The 17,760-nt window shown below is 47.0% G+C and overlaps 1 protein-coding gene and 1 long non-coding RNA gene across 3 annotated transcripts in view; one reads left to right on the top strand and one right to left on the bottom strand.

The window, feature by feature from the left end:
• The window catches only part of LOC143826412 (uncharacterized), a 13,523-nt gene extending 13,224 nt beyond the window's left edge, over window positions 1–299 (top strand). For both annotated transcript variants that reach the window (XR_013227059.1, XR_013227058.1), the window contains exon 4: window positions 153–299. This is a non-coding gene — a long non-coding RNA (uncharacterized LOC143826412). The remainder of the gene's footprint in view (window positions 1–152) is intronic.
• MED1 (mediator complex subunit 1) overlaps window positions 1–17,760 on the bottom strand; it is a 26,699-nt gene extending 8,939 nt beyond the window's left edge. The window contains exons 1-14 of the mRNA XM_077315196.1: window positions 17,575–17,760; window positions 15,406–15,515; window positions 14,287–14,365; window positions 11,333–11,387; window positions 10,802–10,934; window positions 10,012–10,040; window positions 9,197–9,268; window positions 8,574–8,648; window positions 7,552–7,625; window positions 5,902–5,991; window positions 4,486–4,597; window positions 3,392–3,516; window positions 2,445–2,563; window positions 239–440 (exon numbers count right to left, since the gene is read on the bottom strand). Of these exons, the coding sequence (XP_077171311.1) occupies window positions 239–440; window positions 2,445–2,563; window positions 3,392–3,516; window positions 4,486–4,597; window positions 5,902–5,991; window positions 7,552–7,625; window positions 8,574–8,648; window positions 9,197–9,268; window positions 10,012–10,040; window positions 10,802–10,934; window positions 11,333–11,387; window positions 14,287–14,365; window positions 15,406–15,515; window positions 17,575–17,602 (1,303 nt within the window). The 5' untranslated portion in view covers window positions 17,603–17,760. The remainder of the gene's footprint in view (window positions 1–238; window positions 441–2,444; window positions 2,564–3,391; window positions 3,517–4,485; window positions 4,598–5,901; window positions 5,992–7,551; window positions 7,626–8,573; window positions 8,649–9,196; window positions 9,269–10,011; window positions 10,041–10,801; window positions 10,935–11,332; window positions 11,388–14,286; window positions 14,366–15,405; window positions 15,516–17,574) is intronic.

Here is a 17,760-nt window from a genome sequence, read left to right as displayed (position 1 = left end):
TTACACCCGAGCCAATCTGTTCCCGAGCAACAGAACAAGGTGCCAAGACAGGTTTTGCATTGGCCTTGGCACCACTGTAGTTCCTGCAGAAGTAATGGATGCTGCCCCTGTAAAACACTTTGTTTTATCTCCTTCCCCTCTCCATTCTCTAGGACAATCAGGTCAGCGTCATCAAGACTGTGACATCAATCATGAGGACTAGCATCCTTGAAATACGCTTGCCATGAAGAGCACCCACCTTCTTTCAAGACCGTCCGCTTGACGCAGCTGCCTATCAGGGTGTTGTACGCCACCTGGTGCCTGATCAAGTTCAGGAGGAGAGGCACCCGGCTGGGGTGGTGGAAAGGGATTTTGGTGAGCAGAGTCCCCTGAAGGCTCCGTCCGTCTGGCAGGGGGGCGTCTTTATTGAGGAAGTAGCAGTGCTGCTGTCCTGGCAGAGCCTGAGAGGGAGGGAAAAACTGGCTCACGTTAACCCACCACTGTGATGGCCCAGGTGGGCCCAACCTCATCAGACTTTGGAAGCTAAGCAGCGGGCAGCCCTGGTTAGGACTGGGATGGGAGATCACCAAGGGGGGGCTCATGGTTGCTATTCAGAGGCAGGGAATGGCAAATGACCCCTGGTTGTTTCTGGTCTTGATGGAAGCTATCAAAGCCGTGTACTGCTGGGGTATGTAAACGAAGCCATCATTTCTGAATAAGGGACAAGGTGCTCTAAATTAGCGATCCCCAACCTGTGGGCCGCGGACCACATGTGGTCCGTCGACTAATTGGGAGGTGGGCCGCAAAGGATGCCTTCTCCCCCCCCCTGGCCCTTTACTTCATCCCCCCCCCGGCCCTTTACAACACACTTCGGGTGTCATTGTCTCCCATCACTCCCAGATGGGACTATCTCGTTGCAGAGAAACAAGCTCAGGGTTCCCATTGATTTGTCATTGTCATGAGTTAAAATTTCCATGAAAATAAAATGTTCCTTATGTTTATTGTTGTGGCGTGTCTGTATCTTATTTTGAAGGGATGTTTACACATTACCATAGCGATTACCATAAACAATACCATATTACTATGAATGGTTCCACCTCCCTGGCAGCTGTTTTGGGGTTGCACCCACCATCCTGCGTCAGCATCCCAAAGGGATCCTTTGGCTCAAAGGTGTGGAGGCCACTGCCTGAAGCTTTTACTATCCCTACTTGGTTGAGAAGCACCCTGGGCTACTACTTTGACTTAGCACAAAACCAAATCACCTGGCAGTGGCATTAAAATAGATACCTTTCTGTGATCTCTTCATCCTTGGGTCAGTAATGCTTTGAAAACGTACTGATTGTGGCATCTTAATCATTTCACCCCCCAGAAGATAGCCTAAACATATTTTTCAATGTGTATGACAGCTTTTCTCAACTTTCTTACCATCGAGAAACCCCTGAAACATTCTTCAGGCTTCAAGAAACCCCAGAAGTGGTGCGACTGTGTAGAATAAGGCTGGGCTGGCCAGCATAGCTGTGTACTTGCCCACCCAGGGTCCCTCCTCATCCCACCACCTCCAAGCCCAGTATTGGCCATTTTGGCATGAAGTGGATCAACATGACTATATGGTCATATCCCCCAGTAAACATTTAACCAACTTAATTCACTCCCACCCATTCAGGAAATCCTTCCAGGGCCATCAAGAAACCCCAGGGTTTCACAAAACCCTGGTTGAAAAAGCCTGGTATAAAGACTCTAGAAAAATTCAGAAATTAACTCTTTTGCCAATCAGGCTTAACGTCAACCTGTGGGGGCCTCTTGGATATAGAAGTGTCCCTTTCATTGAAATAATTTAAACCAACAGCATGGGGGAAGTTGTGCTAGACTGGGAGGGGTGACCTGCAATGCCCATACAGCTGGGCGACCTCAGGCCAGCCACACATTCTTCCCTAGCCCACCTCACAGGGTTACTGTGAGGATAAAATGGATGAGAGCACAGTACTGTGAGATACTCTGGATTCCCATGGAGGAGAAAGCAAAGTGAGAATTATCTAAATCGATCAATCCAAGCCCTCTCCCACAATGGAAGATGGATGTAAGTACATTTGGCCCACTCTTGTTGAAGTCTCGGGATAAACTACAGCAGAAGGGACCCTGCAGATACAAAGGAACCAATCAGAGTCTAGTACTCTAGATCAGGGATAGTCAACCTGTGGTCCTCCAGATGTCCATGGACTACAATTCCCTTGAGCCCCTGCCAGCGCTTGCTGGCAGGGGCTCATGGGAATTGTAGCCCATGGACATCTGGAGGACCACAGGTTGACTACCCCTGATCTAGATAGTTCAGTTTGCAGAACTCAAGCTTTCCAATGCCAAAACCTATCCAATCATGGCTGAAAAAAACCACAGCCAATGTTTCTTGCCTCGTACCGATGCATTTTCCCACCACCCCCAAATCCATCTGAACCCATTCGGTGACATACTGCATAGAAGCGCATATTGTGGTTCAGCGGTCCGGGCTCCTCGTCTTTGGACAGCTCAAACTGCGTGATGAGCTCGTATAAAGGAACGTACGTTGGGGGGGTGTCGAACAATGGGATGCCTGGGAATGGAAAGAAAAAGACCATGACTGCTCAAGCTCAGAGACGGTGCCACGGGAGCCATGGATGGCTGTTACCTACAACTAATTTGCAAAAGGGGACCACGAGAGTTTTCAGCCCAATTCTGAGATTCCTCAGATGGGAGATGCTCGGTGCCCTGCGGGACTGATGCTAACCGCTCAGAAGAGACAGAGATTTCACGGATGAACACAGAATCCAGTCAACCCCGTGGACCTCTAAGTTCCATCTACAAAGTCATCAACTTGGGTCCCAGCATAGTCCTACTATGTGGCCCCAGGAAACAGGCAGGTTCTTGCCGAGACTCCTCATTGCCCCACTGCCAAAAATGCTATCCTGTCCCAAAATCTCAATTCTGGAAGCAACTAAACTAGGAATGGTGACTTCAAAAGAGACACGCGTCACTTAGAATTTCATGCCACGGGAATCCACGTATTCCACCCACAGCAAAATAGGTAAATTGTGTGTTTTCCCCGTGTTTATTTGTCTTGCACATCTGTTTTACTACCACGATCAGGGTCCAAGGGAATTAATTAATTTATCTTATGTACAATCTGACTTTTTCACTGAAACTCAAAGTGTATTACAAAGTACAGGAAAAAGGGGGGCATCTAATCATACATTCTAAGACTGGAGGTTAATTTTGCATGACCTGTGGGGGGACTTGAACCCCATAAACTGTACTCAGCCCTACTCTGGCTTATCCAGCCTTAGTTCCAGAAAGGCTCTGCAAGGAACCCACAAGGAATCCAAAACCAAACAGATGCTGCCCTCTTCAACCTCTTCAAACCAAGAGCTGATTGGTGACTGACCTGTGCAGTTCTGCAGTTTCTGAATGAAGGCCCTAGATACCGGAATCGGCCGTGGGAACTTCAGGAAGAAGCACGCGGGCAAATCGACGCTGTTGGCACTGGTGACGGAGGAGAAGGAGGGTGTTCTGGAAGGGAGAATAAAAAAGTGACCTTTGCATATTATCTCTGTTACTGAGGTAGGGCTGTAGCTTTGGGAGTTCCCTCGGGATGGAGGCCTGCTTCGGCATTGTGCTCTTGTAGCCTGAGGCAGGCTCTGATCATGTTTCGATTTTTGCAGGCCTTTGGCCAGAGGAAGTTAACTTATACACAGCGGATCGGTTAATGCTACTTTGGGCAGGGAGACATGACCCTGAACTGCGCTGAAATGCTCTGTGGGGTGGAAAGTAGAGATCCAATCAACAAACTCATACAGATGGCGACTTGTGGGGAAGTCCGTGTTTTATCCTCGTTCCCTACCCTGGTGTGTTGTGTGCCCATGACTATCTTGTTGCAAGGGAAACACTGGCAACCCAGATTACCACCAAGTTAGCTGACTTCTTCCTTTCAATCATATCATGAGCACAACCTAGGAAGAAAACAACTAAGGATTGGCCATTGCTGATGGACTTCTTTGCTAAAGTAATATTGTCCTAGTGCTGATGGGCAGAATGTCTGCTTAAGGACATTAGAGAAGCCATGTTGGATCAGGGCAACAGCCCAGCTGGCCCAACACCCTGTGTCACACGGTGGCCAAACCCTACATGCCATCAGGAGGTCCACCAGCAAGGCCAGGACTCTAGTGGCCCTCCCACAGCTGCTCCCCATCCCGAGCACCCCTGCCCCAGACCCTATGCTCAGTCTACAACTTGTGGCTTAACAGCCACTGATAAACCTCTGCTCTATATGCTTATCCAATTCTCTCTTGAAACTGTGCTTTTAGCCACCACCACTTCTGGCAGCAACGAATTCCATGCGTTAATTCCACTTTGGATGAAGAAGGACTTCCTTGGATCTGTTCTTTGCGAACGGCTCGTTAGTTTTATTGCGTGGCCGTGACTTCTTGTGAGAACGGGAGAAGAGTACCGCTTTCTCCACCCTCTCTGTCCCATGCTTACCCTTTGTTGTCCACAGGATGAGACCCCATTATCAGAGGGGCAATTGGAAGCTTGTTCATAGTCAAGGTTCCTTCGATCGTAACGCACACGTTCATACCCAGGTGTCGAGGAACTGAAAAGACAGAAGAGCGATCCTTTCAGGTAGCTGCAGTTTAAACAAAATCAATAATCCCTCTGCAGGGGAAAGACTGGCCCGCCACAAGCGATTTCCTTGTTCTTTGAACAACAGGAGCACCCAAACAAGTTAACAGCAACAAAATACACACCGCGCCTGCAAACACACTATTTGCCTCTGTTGTGATCCCGAACTTTGTGGAACAGCCTGCCTGAGGTCAGGAAGCTCCCACACTTTTGCCGTTCAGCAACCAATACCAATTAGTAGTTCAGGAGGGCCTTTCTATAAAGGGAACAGGGTGGTACTATAAGAGAATTGTTCAGGAAGCTGCTTTACCAAGGAAATGGGCCTGCACACTGTGTCTATTCTCTGCTCAGCTTAAACCATTGTCACTGCAACGTTTTTTACTAATGTAATATCATTTTTCTGCACAGTATCCGCACTGTGCACTATGCCTTACAGTGCTTATTCAGGCTTCTGTAATCTTAGCCCTAGTGCACTGATTATTAGACATCTCTCCATAATATTTTACACGGTGAAATCCACTTTGAGCCTTGAGTGAGAAAAGAAGATTATACACGTAGTAAATAAAGAAGACAAAACTCTTTGCAACAAGCAAGCTGGAAACTACAAGGACAAGGGCTAATACGCAAGACAGATGTTGAGAGCAGATGCCTGGAAAAGCAGCTTTAAAATAGGCACTTGGGCTTGATCGGGGGGCAGGCAAGCCCATGCACCTGTGCCAAACCAATGAGGGTGCAAGAACATTTTGGTCATTTCAGCCCAAGCTCCTGAGGGGCCAGCAGCACCTCCAGACCAGCACGAGAGAAAGTAACGGGCTAAACTGAAGCCTGCCACTGCTTGCCTCCTTGACCCATGGCCAGTTGGGCACCAGGAGAGACTTTGGTCTGCACCACTACGCCTCAACTTGCTCTTGGTGTGCCCAGCAAAGTACCACCCTTGCCCCAGCTCTCATTCCATTTGCCAACATCTTCACTGGTGGCGTTGCTGTCGTTTGGCGCTGCCTACCCCTGGGCTACATGATCTTCCCGGTCTCTCTGTCGAAACTCCAGTAGAAACTATCAAGAGGAATAGCTGGTGGAATTACAAGGCGATGCTTCGTACCGGCAACCTGCGTCTCACAAACTGTTCATGGCTTATTTATTATAGTGATCTGAATTCTCTGCATCCAGGAAGTGCATGCAGCGCTACTGCCAGTGAGGCAAGACGCTTCCAAACACAATGTAAGGCTTCTTTTAGAGGCACGAAAGGATGGGAATTGGCCTGCATGAAGAACATACCATTGTTCTCAGTGAGCACGACAGGCGCACCGGTGCCTTCTTCAATCAAATCATAGGGGGAAATGTAATACTTCAGATTCATCAGGTGACCTGGAGGATGAGAGGTTGTTAAGGAAAGGAAGGACATCAGAGGACTGGGGAGGGGCAGGACCAAAGCTTCCAGACTTGGCCTTAATGAACTGGGAGAGGTAATATAAAGCTTCGCGAAGTTTCTGTGCTCCCCAGTGGGTGAAATCCCACCGCTTCCCAAACCTTGCGCTTCTATTGCTTGTGTAATTGGAACAGATCATGCCTTAGCTAAGATATTCTGCTTGCCCCGTTAACTTTCTCCTTTGCAAGACACCTTGGCGAAACAATTAAATGTTAGAAGCCATTCAGGCAAAGGGGTCATTTCCCCTCACTTGGGGCTTCATAGGTCAGAAAGCAGGTCTGCAGATCCTTTGACACTTCCACATCATGCCCTTCTCTCAGGGAGGGCACGCAAGGCAGTATTTTGGTACAAGTCAAGAAGCAGTGTTCTTCTTGTCCTTACAACAACCCTGAGAGGGAGGAAGGTTTGGCAGCAAGACAGTTAAGTCATCTACTCAATGTCTTAACTGAACATCTGAACCTGGGTTTCCCTTAGCCAAGCCAAGCCATTGTTCTATTTGGGTACTTTAAGTACCTGGAAAGGACATTGACCAGATGATGCACATGTCATTTATCACATGGGTATTCGGAAGCAAACTATTTATTGATTTTAATGATTCAATTGCTGCTCTGCCGTGTCTCGGGTGACTCAGGGCAGATTACAACATATTTACATTCCATAAAATATTAAAACTCAATGTAAAAACCAATTTGATGTGAACGTTTCAGAATAAATTAATTCCAACCATTTAGCCTGCTAAGAGTTTTCTCAGGGGCATTATTCATTTCAAACATTTTTTATGTGTCTGCTTACGTGCCCTGAATGACACAGGTTGATCCAGGGGGGGTGGATGTTACGCAGATGGGTTTTGACTAGACCAGGAATTCCCAGCCAGGGGTCCCCAGGAGCTCTGAAGGAGGTCCATGGGAGTTCTGAAGTGTCATGGCCCAGGGGTGGTTTGGGCTGAATTTTCAGATCCTCTCCTTCCTTCCAGCCTACAGAAGGCAAAGCCACCACGGTAGTAGTAAAGGCGGGGAGAGGGAGCAAAAGGAGGTCTAAGGGTGTGGGTAGTAATGTCACTTCTGGGGGTGTGGCCAGCTGACATCACTTCCGGGGCTCCTTGTAGTCCGCAAAATTATTTCAGGGGCTCCTCCACAGTCAAAAGGTTGAAAAAGGCTGGACTAGATGGTCCTTCCTAATGATATTAAGCAATCAAGCATGAACCATTTCACTAATTACCTTCCCCCCCCCCAGCACAACCATATATCTTAAAGCAGGGGTAGTCAACGTGTGGTCCTCCAGATGTCCATGGACTACAATTCCCATGAGCCCCTGCCAGCTAACGCTGGCAGGGGCTCATGGGAATTGTAGTCCATGGACATCTGGAGGACCACACGTTGACTACCCCTGTCTTAAAGGACAGGTCAGGAAACCAGCGGGGAGCACCAGTTAAGTGCATCATATTACAATGGACACTCTGCTCATGCCCGTGACATCCAAACAGCAAGGAACTCACTTACCGCCACTCCTCGGGGTGAGATAACCCACAGTGCCATGCAAAATCTTGTCCAAAGGGCTGGCGTTGGTGGCTTGCCTGCAAAATAGACACAGCTGCAGAGACCCATCGCCCTGCCTCTGCAATAGGCTTATTCGCCCCTTCAAGACACAGCTGGAGAGTCAGAGTCTGTGGCCACAATGTCATAGCACCGGACGGTTGCGGCAGAAACCTTTGGGAGACCTGAATTTGAGTCAGACCTCTGCCATGGCCTGCCACCATTATTTAGGACACCTATCCTCATTAAAACCAATCCACTGTCAAGCAGGGTAGGACGCATGGATGGCAAAGACTCAACTGAAGTAGGCCAGCTGCCTGGTGGATCACAATCACCCAAAGGACACCCCGTCCCCCCAAAAAAAGAACAGTCTTGCATGCCCAGTGTAACCTAGGGAGGCCCTACAAGACATGCATCTATTTGGAAACGTTGGCTCCAGAAGACCGGGCAGGGAGGGGTGGGGGTATAGGGACTAAGACAGAGACCAAAACCAGAGTTCTTATATATGCAAAACCTCTACAATGGGGTTTTAAAATGTTACTTTAACATCTTCAAATGTACAGTTGAAGTACATTTGATATTTTGTATTTTGGCACTACATTTTGACTGTTTTTTTTGTCTCCCCCTTATATGGTTCCCTTCCTTCTGTAGGGATATTCCCCCCCCCCCCCCACCAGTCAGGGGCCACTACTGAGAAAGCCCTCAACTTTGTTGACACGAGACAAACAGTTCAGCCATGATTTGAGACTACGGTCCTGTCGATTACATTGAGGGTGTGTGTAATCCATTATGTTGTAGTGAGGAAGGCAAACTTGGAACAAGGTAAATAAAACAAAACACACGGCAGCTTGACAAAGGCTATCCAGTAGATCCACGGCTCAGGTGTCATTTGCATCTGGCCTCCCACTGGGCCCCATGCACCATCTTCTCCTCAAGGCTGTTGTAGTTCACAGGTAAATGCTAAGCAGGTGGCGGAAAACAACTCTTACCAGTACATCCCCGCCATCTTTGAGAGGTCCAGCTCCAAGGACTGAAGAGCCAGGTACATTTTAGTTTTGAGTTTGCTGAAATGACAAAGAAAAAAAGATAATGCCCCCCTGAAAAATAATACAGAAAGAGCATATACATGAAAATGCCTCCGAGTCTACCGGACCTATTAGTATAATATTTCAAAGGAGTTTTTTTCTCCCGAGACTTGCTGAACTGTCAAAAGATCGGGTGGAGGGGAAACCCTGGGGGATAAGAAACAAAAAGTAGACCCCCCTCCCCGCACACTGTTCCATTTTTTCCCCCCCTGGGCTTTCACATCTCTGCCTCCAAAACACAGGAACAAGCTATACCCGAAGAAATATAGGTTTTTTTTCCCCCTAGTTTTATTCAGTGCTCTTTTCTGAGTTGGGAACAGTTCTGAACCTCAGTTGAAAATGCTGTTTCAGGTAGAGACTGGCCAGGTAATGCAGGAAAGAGAAGAAGGTGGCACAGGTTGTAAAGAAAAGGAAAATGCAGGCTTTTCATGCAAGTCTATATTAATCGATACCTGCAATACCATGAATCTATGCACAGTATACTTTGCTTTACAACAAAACAGAATATCGCGTCATGAAGTGCTTACTTGTCACCGGGCAATTTATACAGATTGACCAGGCCCTTCAGATGCTTAGAAAATTCATCAAAGTTTCTCTCACTAGGAGGGAGAAAAAAAAAGAACACATCACATCAAAAGAATCTGGGGGAAATCATACATGCTAAAGACCCTAATATTTAGATCTACTCAAGTCTTAATATCACAGCTTCTGGCGTATTCCTCATTGTGATGCTCTGTCACAACTTCTCAAGGCTCACAAGAATGGGTGCTCCTTTCCCCAAAACTCTCTTTTGGTCTCCTTCCTCTCACCGGTGATGGCCAAGGTTGCCTACCAACAGCCAAATGCCCTCCCAAGTCTTATATCCTGCCAGATCGGACCCACAGTCCTTCAGTGCAAGGGACCTTCTTGGCCCCTGACTGATAGAACCCCCCCTTCCCCCCCAAATGGCTATCCTCTCTCTCACACAATTATTTGGGACAGGGGAGAGAATCCCTTTCTAATGTCACAAGAAGCACAAGCGTGAACTTCTCATGATTGCCTTTCTTATTGGAGGAAAGAAAGGGTGCATGCAGATTTCATCACTGAAATTTTTTCCACCCACTCTTTGCACAAGGTACAACAGCTGAGCACTTCTGAGTCCAGAATTCTAGAGAATCCCAAATTTTGAGAGATTAAAAACAAACAAACCCAAATATTGTATCTAAAAATAAAAGACGTGGGAGGGCTTACAGCACAAGACCGAGCGGTGACCCATGTTGAAAAAGTGTAACTACGCAACGTAATTGTGACTCAGTGCAAGGACAACTAATCTTGCGAGCAATGAAAGGCAGACAGCACTCACCTGAGGTGCTGCACCAGCTCTGGGCAGCTCTGAAAAGAAAAAGAAACAAACAGCGTGTGTGTCTCAGGAGCAACGGAAGCGGATGTGACTATCAGCTACTATCACCTGCATAAAGTTTATGCTGCCAACAAATGAGACTGTATCCTCTCCCCCATATAGAGGCTCCCAATTTACCCCTGAGTAATTTGTGTAATGCCCTGAACAGGGAGCTGCCTACTATTTCTAGCAGACTTTCTCCATTCTTGGACAGTACGCTCCACCAACAAAGCTTCAGTCCCTCACAAAGCCATCCAGAATGGCTGCAAGCTTCAGTTTGGCCCTATGACAAACTCCAGGTACTAACTGGGAAATGACAGATGTAGGATTCAAAGCAAAACTGATGGGAGCATCCTGTGCCAAGGTAAGCAGTAAACAACAAGTTACGCACAAACAAAAAGGTGAGGGACGCTCCACATAAAGTGACAGATGGATACTACCTGGTTGGCAAACTGCCACTCGCTTGAGTGCTGGGGGGGGGGGGAGTCATTAACTAGGAAGGAGCAAAAACTGGAAAAGCCAGCAACCTCTCCTAAAGGGCAGGGCTAAGGAAGAGGGAAAGGAATTGGTTGAAATAACGGCTTCAGCTATGGAGCAGCTAGCCGTGGAAGTAAGAATAAAGGTATATGAACAACGGGGCTGGATTTAAAGATGCCTTGTTTTGAACTCCCGTGACCTTTTGAATAAGACAGGCCCAACACACATCCTTCCCACAGAATAGGAGACGGAGGCAGCTGGATGTGACTCTACGTACCACGGGCTGCTCGCCATGATGGGCCACCTTGACATCACACAGCTGCCCTGCAGGATCCAGGTGCACTTCTACGTAGAACATGTCCGAAGTTATGTAACACTCGGTGCCGTTGGGGTTAAGGTGCGATCCGAGGCTTCAGGAGGAGGAAAAGAAACACAAAAGCAAAACACTCAGTCATGCCGGGCAATGCCCAGCACCTCAAGGAAGACACATGTAGGTTGGCTTATATATGGTGGAGGAAGGTGACTGTTAATCCCTTGGGGGATCAAACACACAAGCCAACTACGGTGGTTCTGAGGAATGAAAGCAACTTAAGCAAGCCACATACTTGCAAGGAAACAAAGGGAACCACAAAGTCCTTAGCAAGACAGTCAATTCTGGGCAGTTAGACTGAAGGTGAAACTCACATGGAAGCAGCACCCAGGCTAAAATGCCTGGCAGAAGCCTTTTGAAAGAGAGTGACAGAATACTAATCATCATAATAAATTTCATTTTTATAGCCAGCTCTCCTCAGTTGGCTCAGAGACTCACCCGTTCTGTCGAGCAATGGACTCCAAGCGATCCGTCATGGCAGGCAGGGATGTCACTAGAAAGGAAAGGCCAGGGATGGTTTAGATTCAAGAACCTATCCGGTCCCATGTCAAGCAGGTTTATGTAGAAGCAAATGGAACCTGAACACTGTACATTGCAGTGCTGTTGCAATCATGGGTTACTACAGGCCTTTAAAACCCGTTAGCTTGGTCTGTTTAGCCTGGAGAGGAGGCGACTGAGAGGGGATCTGATCACCATCTTCAACTATTTAAAAGGCTGCCATGGAGAGGATCGCATGAGGCTTAGGCGGGCCAAACCCTTTTTGTTCATCTTCACTTTATGGGGAGGAATGCGTTTGCTTTGCACTGATGCTGCCTATTCCAAAGTGCTGACATTTACCATTTACTCCAATGCTTACTTGCCCGGCCGCTCCGGGAAAAGTGCAGGCTAAAAACCTAGAAATGCATTCCATCAGCCAACCTTGGGGTCCATATCATTCCACTTTTTGTGACTGAGCGGGGGACACACACCAGCTAGAGGCGATCCTGGCAGTTCACCATGCTGAAAGGGCTGAGAGATGCTTCTGATGTGAACGGCATACTGGCAACATGCCCAGAGCTTTCACTCTGCTCCTGGCTTACTTCCCTACAGCTTCTGTCCTTGAATATTCTCCTACAGTTCACTCTATAGATGCACCCTATAGCTTTCATAAGGGTTCAGTGTTTTGCAATTGAAAAAGAAGAGCTGGTTCTTGTATGCCGCTTTTCTCTACCCAGGGGCTTACATTCGCCTTCCCTTTCCTCTCCCCACAACAGACACCCTGTGAGGGAGATGAAGCTGAGAGAACCCTGATTTTCCTGCTTGAACAAAACAGCTTTATCAGTGCTGTGGCGAGCCCAAAAACACCCAGCAGGCTGCCAGTGGGGGAGTGGAGAATCAAACCCAGGGCGTCAGATTAGAAACTGCTGCTCTTAACCATACCCAGCGGGAAGTTATTAGAGGACAGACAACTGGTAATCTTGTAGCGTCCACATGCCCTTACTATCTAGAGAAGCTTCTTCCCAAACTGCAGGTACCGAGATAGCTGATGAACTCGTTATGAATTCAGTACGCTTGGCTGAGGTTTGTGGTCTCACTTCCTGTCTCAGTACTGACTGGGTGAGGATTGTGATCTTAATTCCTGACTCTGTGTTGATTGGCTGAGGCTTGTGGGCTCACTTCCTGTCTCAGTGCTGTTTGGGTGAGGATTGTGATCTTACTTCCTGACTCTCTGTTGACTGGCTGAAGCCTGTGGGCTCACTTCCTGACTCAATGTTAATTGGCTGAAGTTTGTGATCTCATTTCCTTTCTCAGTGCTCGTTGGGTTAGACCTGTTATCTTACTTCCTGACTCAGTGTTGATTGTCTGTGACTTGTGATCTCACTTCCTGTCTCTGCGCTGATTCGCTGAAGCTTGTGGGCTCACTTTTTGACTCTCTGTTGATTGGCTGAAGCCTGTGGGCTAACTTCTTGTCTCAGTGCTGATTGGTTGAAGTTTGTGATCTCACCTCCTGTCTCAGTGCTGATTGGGTGAGGATTGTGTTCTTACTTCTTGACTCTGTGTTGATTCACTGAAGTTTGTGATCTCACTTCCTGACTCAATGTTGATTGGCTGAACTTTGTGATCTCACTTCCTGTCTCAGTGCTGATTGGGTGAGAACTGTTATCTTACTTCCTGACTCAATAATGATTGGCTGAAGTTTGTGATTTCACTTCATGTTGATTGGCTGAAGCTTATGGGCTCACTTCCTGACTCAAAGTTGATTGGCTGAAGCCTGTGGGCTCACTTCCTGACTCAATGTTGATTGGCTGAAGCCTGTGGGCTCAATTCCTGACTCTCTGTTGATTGGTTGAAGTTTGTGATCTCACTTCCTGACTCTGCATTGATTGGCTGAAGCTTATGGGCTCACTTCCTGACTCAATGTTGATTGGCTGAAGCCTGTGGGCTCACTTCCTGACTCAATGTTGATTGGCTGCAGTTTGTGATCTCACTTCCTGAGTCTGTGTTGATTGGTTGAAGCTTGTGGGCTCACTTCCTGACTCTGTTAATTGGCTGAAGCCTGTGGGCTCAATTCCTGAATCAATGTTGATTGGCTGAAGCCTGTGGGCTCACTTCCTGACTCAATGTTGATTGGCTGAATCCTGTGGGCTTACTTCCTGACTCAGTGCTGATTGGGTGAGGATTGTGATATTACTTCCTGACTCTGTGTTGATTGGCTGAACCCTGTGGGCTCACTTCCTGACTCAATGTTGATTGGCTGAAGTTTGTGATCTCACTTCCTTTCTCAGTGCTGATTGGGTGAGACCTGTTATCTTACTTCCTGACTCTGCGTTGATTGGCTGAAGCCTGTGGCCTCACTTCCTGACTCAGTGATCATTGGGTAAGAATTGTTATCTCGCTTCCTGTCTCAGTGCTGATTGGGTGTGGATTGTGATCTTACTTCCTGACTCTGTGATGATTGGCTAGGGCTTGTGGGCTCACTTCCTGACTTAATGTTGATTGGCTGAAGTTTGTGATCTCACTTCCTGTCTCAGTATTGATTGGCTGAGGCTTGTGGTCCCACTTCCTGTTTCAGTGCTGATTGGACGAGACCTGTTATCTTACTTCCTGACTCAGTGTTGATTGGCTGAGACTTGTAAACTCACTTCCTGACTCAATTTTGATTCACTGAAGTTTGTGATCTCACTTCCTGTTTCAGTGTTGATTGGCTTAGGCTTGTGTTCTCACTTCAGATTCGAAGTTGTCACTCTTAACCATGACACTCCCACAATTGCAGAACATCCTACCCAAGGTGGCTGGAAAGGCTTCCACACTTCCAACATTCCGCAGAAGGTGCAGAATACTTATATTCAAGTGTTAAAAAATTAAAATAAAGCAGGACTGTAGAACGGGAAGGTTTAAAAAATGCTACCAACCTTTTAAGGCCTTCTGCAAAGTTTCCAAGCAGCTGACAAGATGCTGGTGCCCTCCTGAATTCATGACAATTCGCTTTTCCTGTGTTAAAGGAAAGTGAAGGGGAAAATGCTGATGCCACATCCAGTGAAAACATGATAGAAAGGTGATCACAAAACTGAGCTATATCCCCAGAACCTTTGAGTTACTTGTCCTTGCTCCTGACCTCCACAGGGCAGAGTAAACAGAGACCTCCCCCCGCCCTATTTATACACTATTCACTTGAATTGTACCCCCCCTTTCTCCTCAGTGGGAGTCCAGGGCAGCATCAATTTCCCCTAATCCTCCATTATAATCCTCACAACAAACCTGTGAGCTAGATTAGGCTAAGAGATCACGATGGCCTAAGGTCACCCAGCAATTGTTCATGGTAGAGATTTGAAGCTGGGCCCTGCAGATCCTATTCTGACAATCTTACCCAGCTTTTCTCAACTTTTTTTTTACTGTTCAGAAACCCCTGAAACATTCTTCAGGCTTCTAGAAACCCCATAAGTGGCATGATCATGCAGAATACGCTTGGGAAACAGCTGTGTACACACCTATCTGGGGCACCTCCCCTTTCCTCCAGGACCATCACTGGCCATGGGGGGAGGGAGTCAACATGACCGTACATGGTCATATGACCCAATAAATGGTTAACACATTTCAAAAATATATTAAAAATTAATTAACTCCCACCCATTCAGGAAACCCTTCCAGGGCTGTCAAGAAACCCCAGGGTTTCACAAAACCCTGAATAAGAAAGCTCAATCTAATAACAAAATTCCCAATGGAATGACAGAAACCGACAAGGATTGTAATTTAAAGAGAATTTTAATTTAAGGAGACTTTCAGACTATAAGTGACTTTCACCCTGACCAGTCCTTGCATCAGAGAACCTCAGAGCTCCAAGCCGCTTCCTTGGAAGAGACGTTATTCTAATCTCTTTCCTTGCAGCCCAACAGATACAAAGGGTGCAAACCAACAAGCTGCTATGGACAGTGTTCCTAGAAAGGGGGGGGGGATGGATTCTGAATACCGCTGCTGCAAAAGAATGTTCTTAAGGGATGTTTGTCCAACACTGCTACACAAAACTTGCTCACCATGACTTGCCGGACGAGCTTCATGGTTTCTGTCCATGGTCTGCTGTTCGGATTAAACTTGACATGAAGCCTTTCTAAAAGGGAACTCATCTTATTCCGTTTCTCCAATTCTGCGAGGAAAAAACACAGGTCAAACAAATCATACCCTTCAACTGTGAGAAACAAAGTCCCTGACTGCCTTCCTCCATAATGTCCTAAAACAGTCATACTAATATGTGTTAATTGACCCCATATATCTACAAATATATCTGTATTACAACAATGGTCAAAACTACCTACTGTATCAGATCTTAATAAGTCCATAAGACAATAATAATTATTTGAGCAACACCACGGAAATGAATGGAGCCAACAAGACCTGTTTTGTCTTATTTAGTCTCAGCACTGCTTCCAGTTTAGAGATGCAAAGCCCGTCGTTCTAAAAATGGAGAAGCTTAAAGCAGCCTTAAATTTGGGGAGACATTGAGGAAGGGTAGTATACCTCAGAACACCAATAGAAGTGTCTTCTTGCCTAGATTTACTACTTCCTGTCTTATCTGTATAGACCAGTTTGCTCTCTACCACACGTAATTTCCCTTTCCCAATAATTTTTCCTCTGCCTCCTTCTCAAGGGCTAGGTACTTGGACCTACATCTATAACTCTTATAGCATGGCTGGCCCTGAATTGCTATTTCCCCCACTCACGTATGGGGACTGGTGCACTTGCTGTGATGGTTTATACAGTTAGAACTTTTTAAACACACGAGACTGATATGGCACCATGCACGCTGACAATTTACAAAAGGGCAGATTCACAAGCTGAAATTAACAAAAGCTTTTGTGCTATCTGACTGCATCTTAGTGCCATCACTTTTAAGACCCATTATTTCAGAGACTTATGAAAAAAGCAGACTGGGCAATGAGAATTACAAATTCAAATGACTAAAAGTTGTGTGTAGGCAGACAGGCTCCCAAGCTTTCATGGCCTTGCTTCCAAGGCTATCTTAGAGCAATGGCATTCAAGCTTTCTATTTTTAGGGAACCAATGGCACCCTGATTTAGACATGAGTCTAATGTGGGACAGCCACACACTGTTGAAGATCTGGGGCATGTTCAAGAGATCATGTTAGATTCATATAAGCAGCAATGAGGCCTGCTTAAATACACACAATAGTCTCTTATAGCTAAACACTGGATTAGTATTTCTGGGCAAGATCTCTAACACAGCTTGAAAAGTTTGAAAGAAGTAGCAAAATTATTTGTATGTAAATATAAGGAGTGTGTGTGTAATTCCACCATCTCAGCAATAATTGTTGTTATAATATTGTTACTCAATTTTGGTTCTCACCGTTGTGGTGATTGTTATAATGACTGCAATGTATATCCCTATGTTTTATGTAAACCGCCCTGAGCCTTATCGGAGGGTGGTACAGAAATAGACTTAATTAATTTCGCAGGCCTTGCAAAAGGGAGCTCCTCCACCAGGCGTTTGCTTGAGGTCAACCAGCCCCAAAACAGCCACTTTCCCTCCCTTGACTGAAGACTCTGACCAACCCAAAGCTGTTTCCTGTTCCTGTTTTAAATATTCTTCTGGTTGATATTTTATGACTGTTATATTTGTTGCAATATTCTGTGTAATTACCCCATGATGTTATACTTATTTATTTTTCACATTTATATGTAAAACCACCCAGAGCCAGATGGAAGGGTGGTATAAAAATCTTCTAAAACATGGGTAGTCAAACTGCGGCCCTCCAGATGTCCACGGACTACAATTCCCATGAGCCCCTGCCAGCAAATAGTAGTCCACGGACACCTGGAGGGACACCTGGAGGGCCGCACTTTGACTACCCCTGTTCTAAAATAAATAAATAAATAACTGGTTTCTCAATCTCCAAGTGGCACCTGGAGATCTCCTGCTATCACAGTTGGTCTCCAGATGACCAAAATCCACCCCCCTGGAGAAAATGGTTGCTTTGGAGAATGGCCCCTATTGCAGCATACCTTGCTCGAGGTCAAACTGGCTCTCCAGGTGTTCATGGAGTACAACTGGCAGGGGATCATGGGAGTTGTAGTCCAAGGACCCCTGGAAAGCCACAGTTGTGCCACCCGTGACTCTAGGTAGCTAATCCTCCCCCCCCCCCATATCCCTTTTCAACCCAGAAAAGGAGACCCCCTCCCCCCACTCACCCTCGGCTCCCCCCTGCGCCGCCTTCATCCCTCAGGAGGGCGAGGAGGGGAAGGGGCCGGCCGCCCCCCTCCACTCTCCCTCATGGGGGGGGGGGTCAAGCCGCTGGCGGAGTCGGCCCCGCGCGAGCTACGCCGCCGCAGCCGCCATTCCGGAGCCACCAGGCCGCGCGAGACTTACCCCCTCTT

Source organism: Paroedura picta, chromosome 16 (assembly GCF_049243985.1).
Source record: "Paroedura picta isolate Pp20150507F chromosome 16, Ppicta_v3.0, whole genome shotgun sequence".
Lineage (NCBI taxonomy): Eukaryota > Metazoa > Chordata > Lepidosauria > Squamata > Gekkonidae > Paroedura > Paroedura picta.
This window is presented reverse-complemented; position numbering and strand designations above follow the sequence as displayed.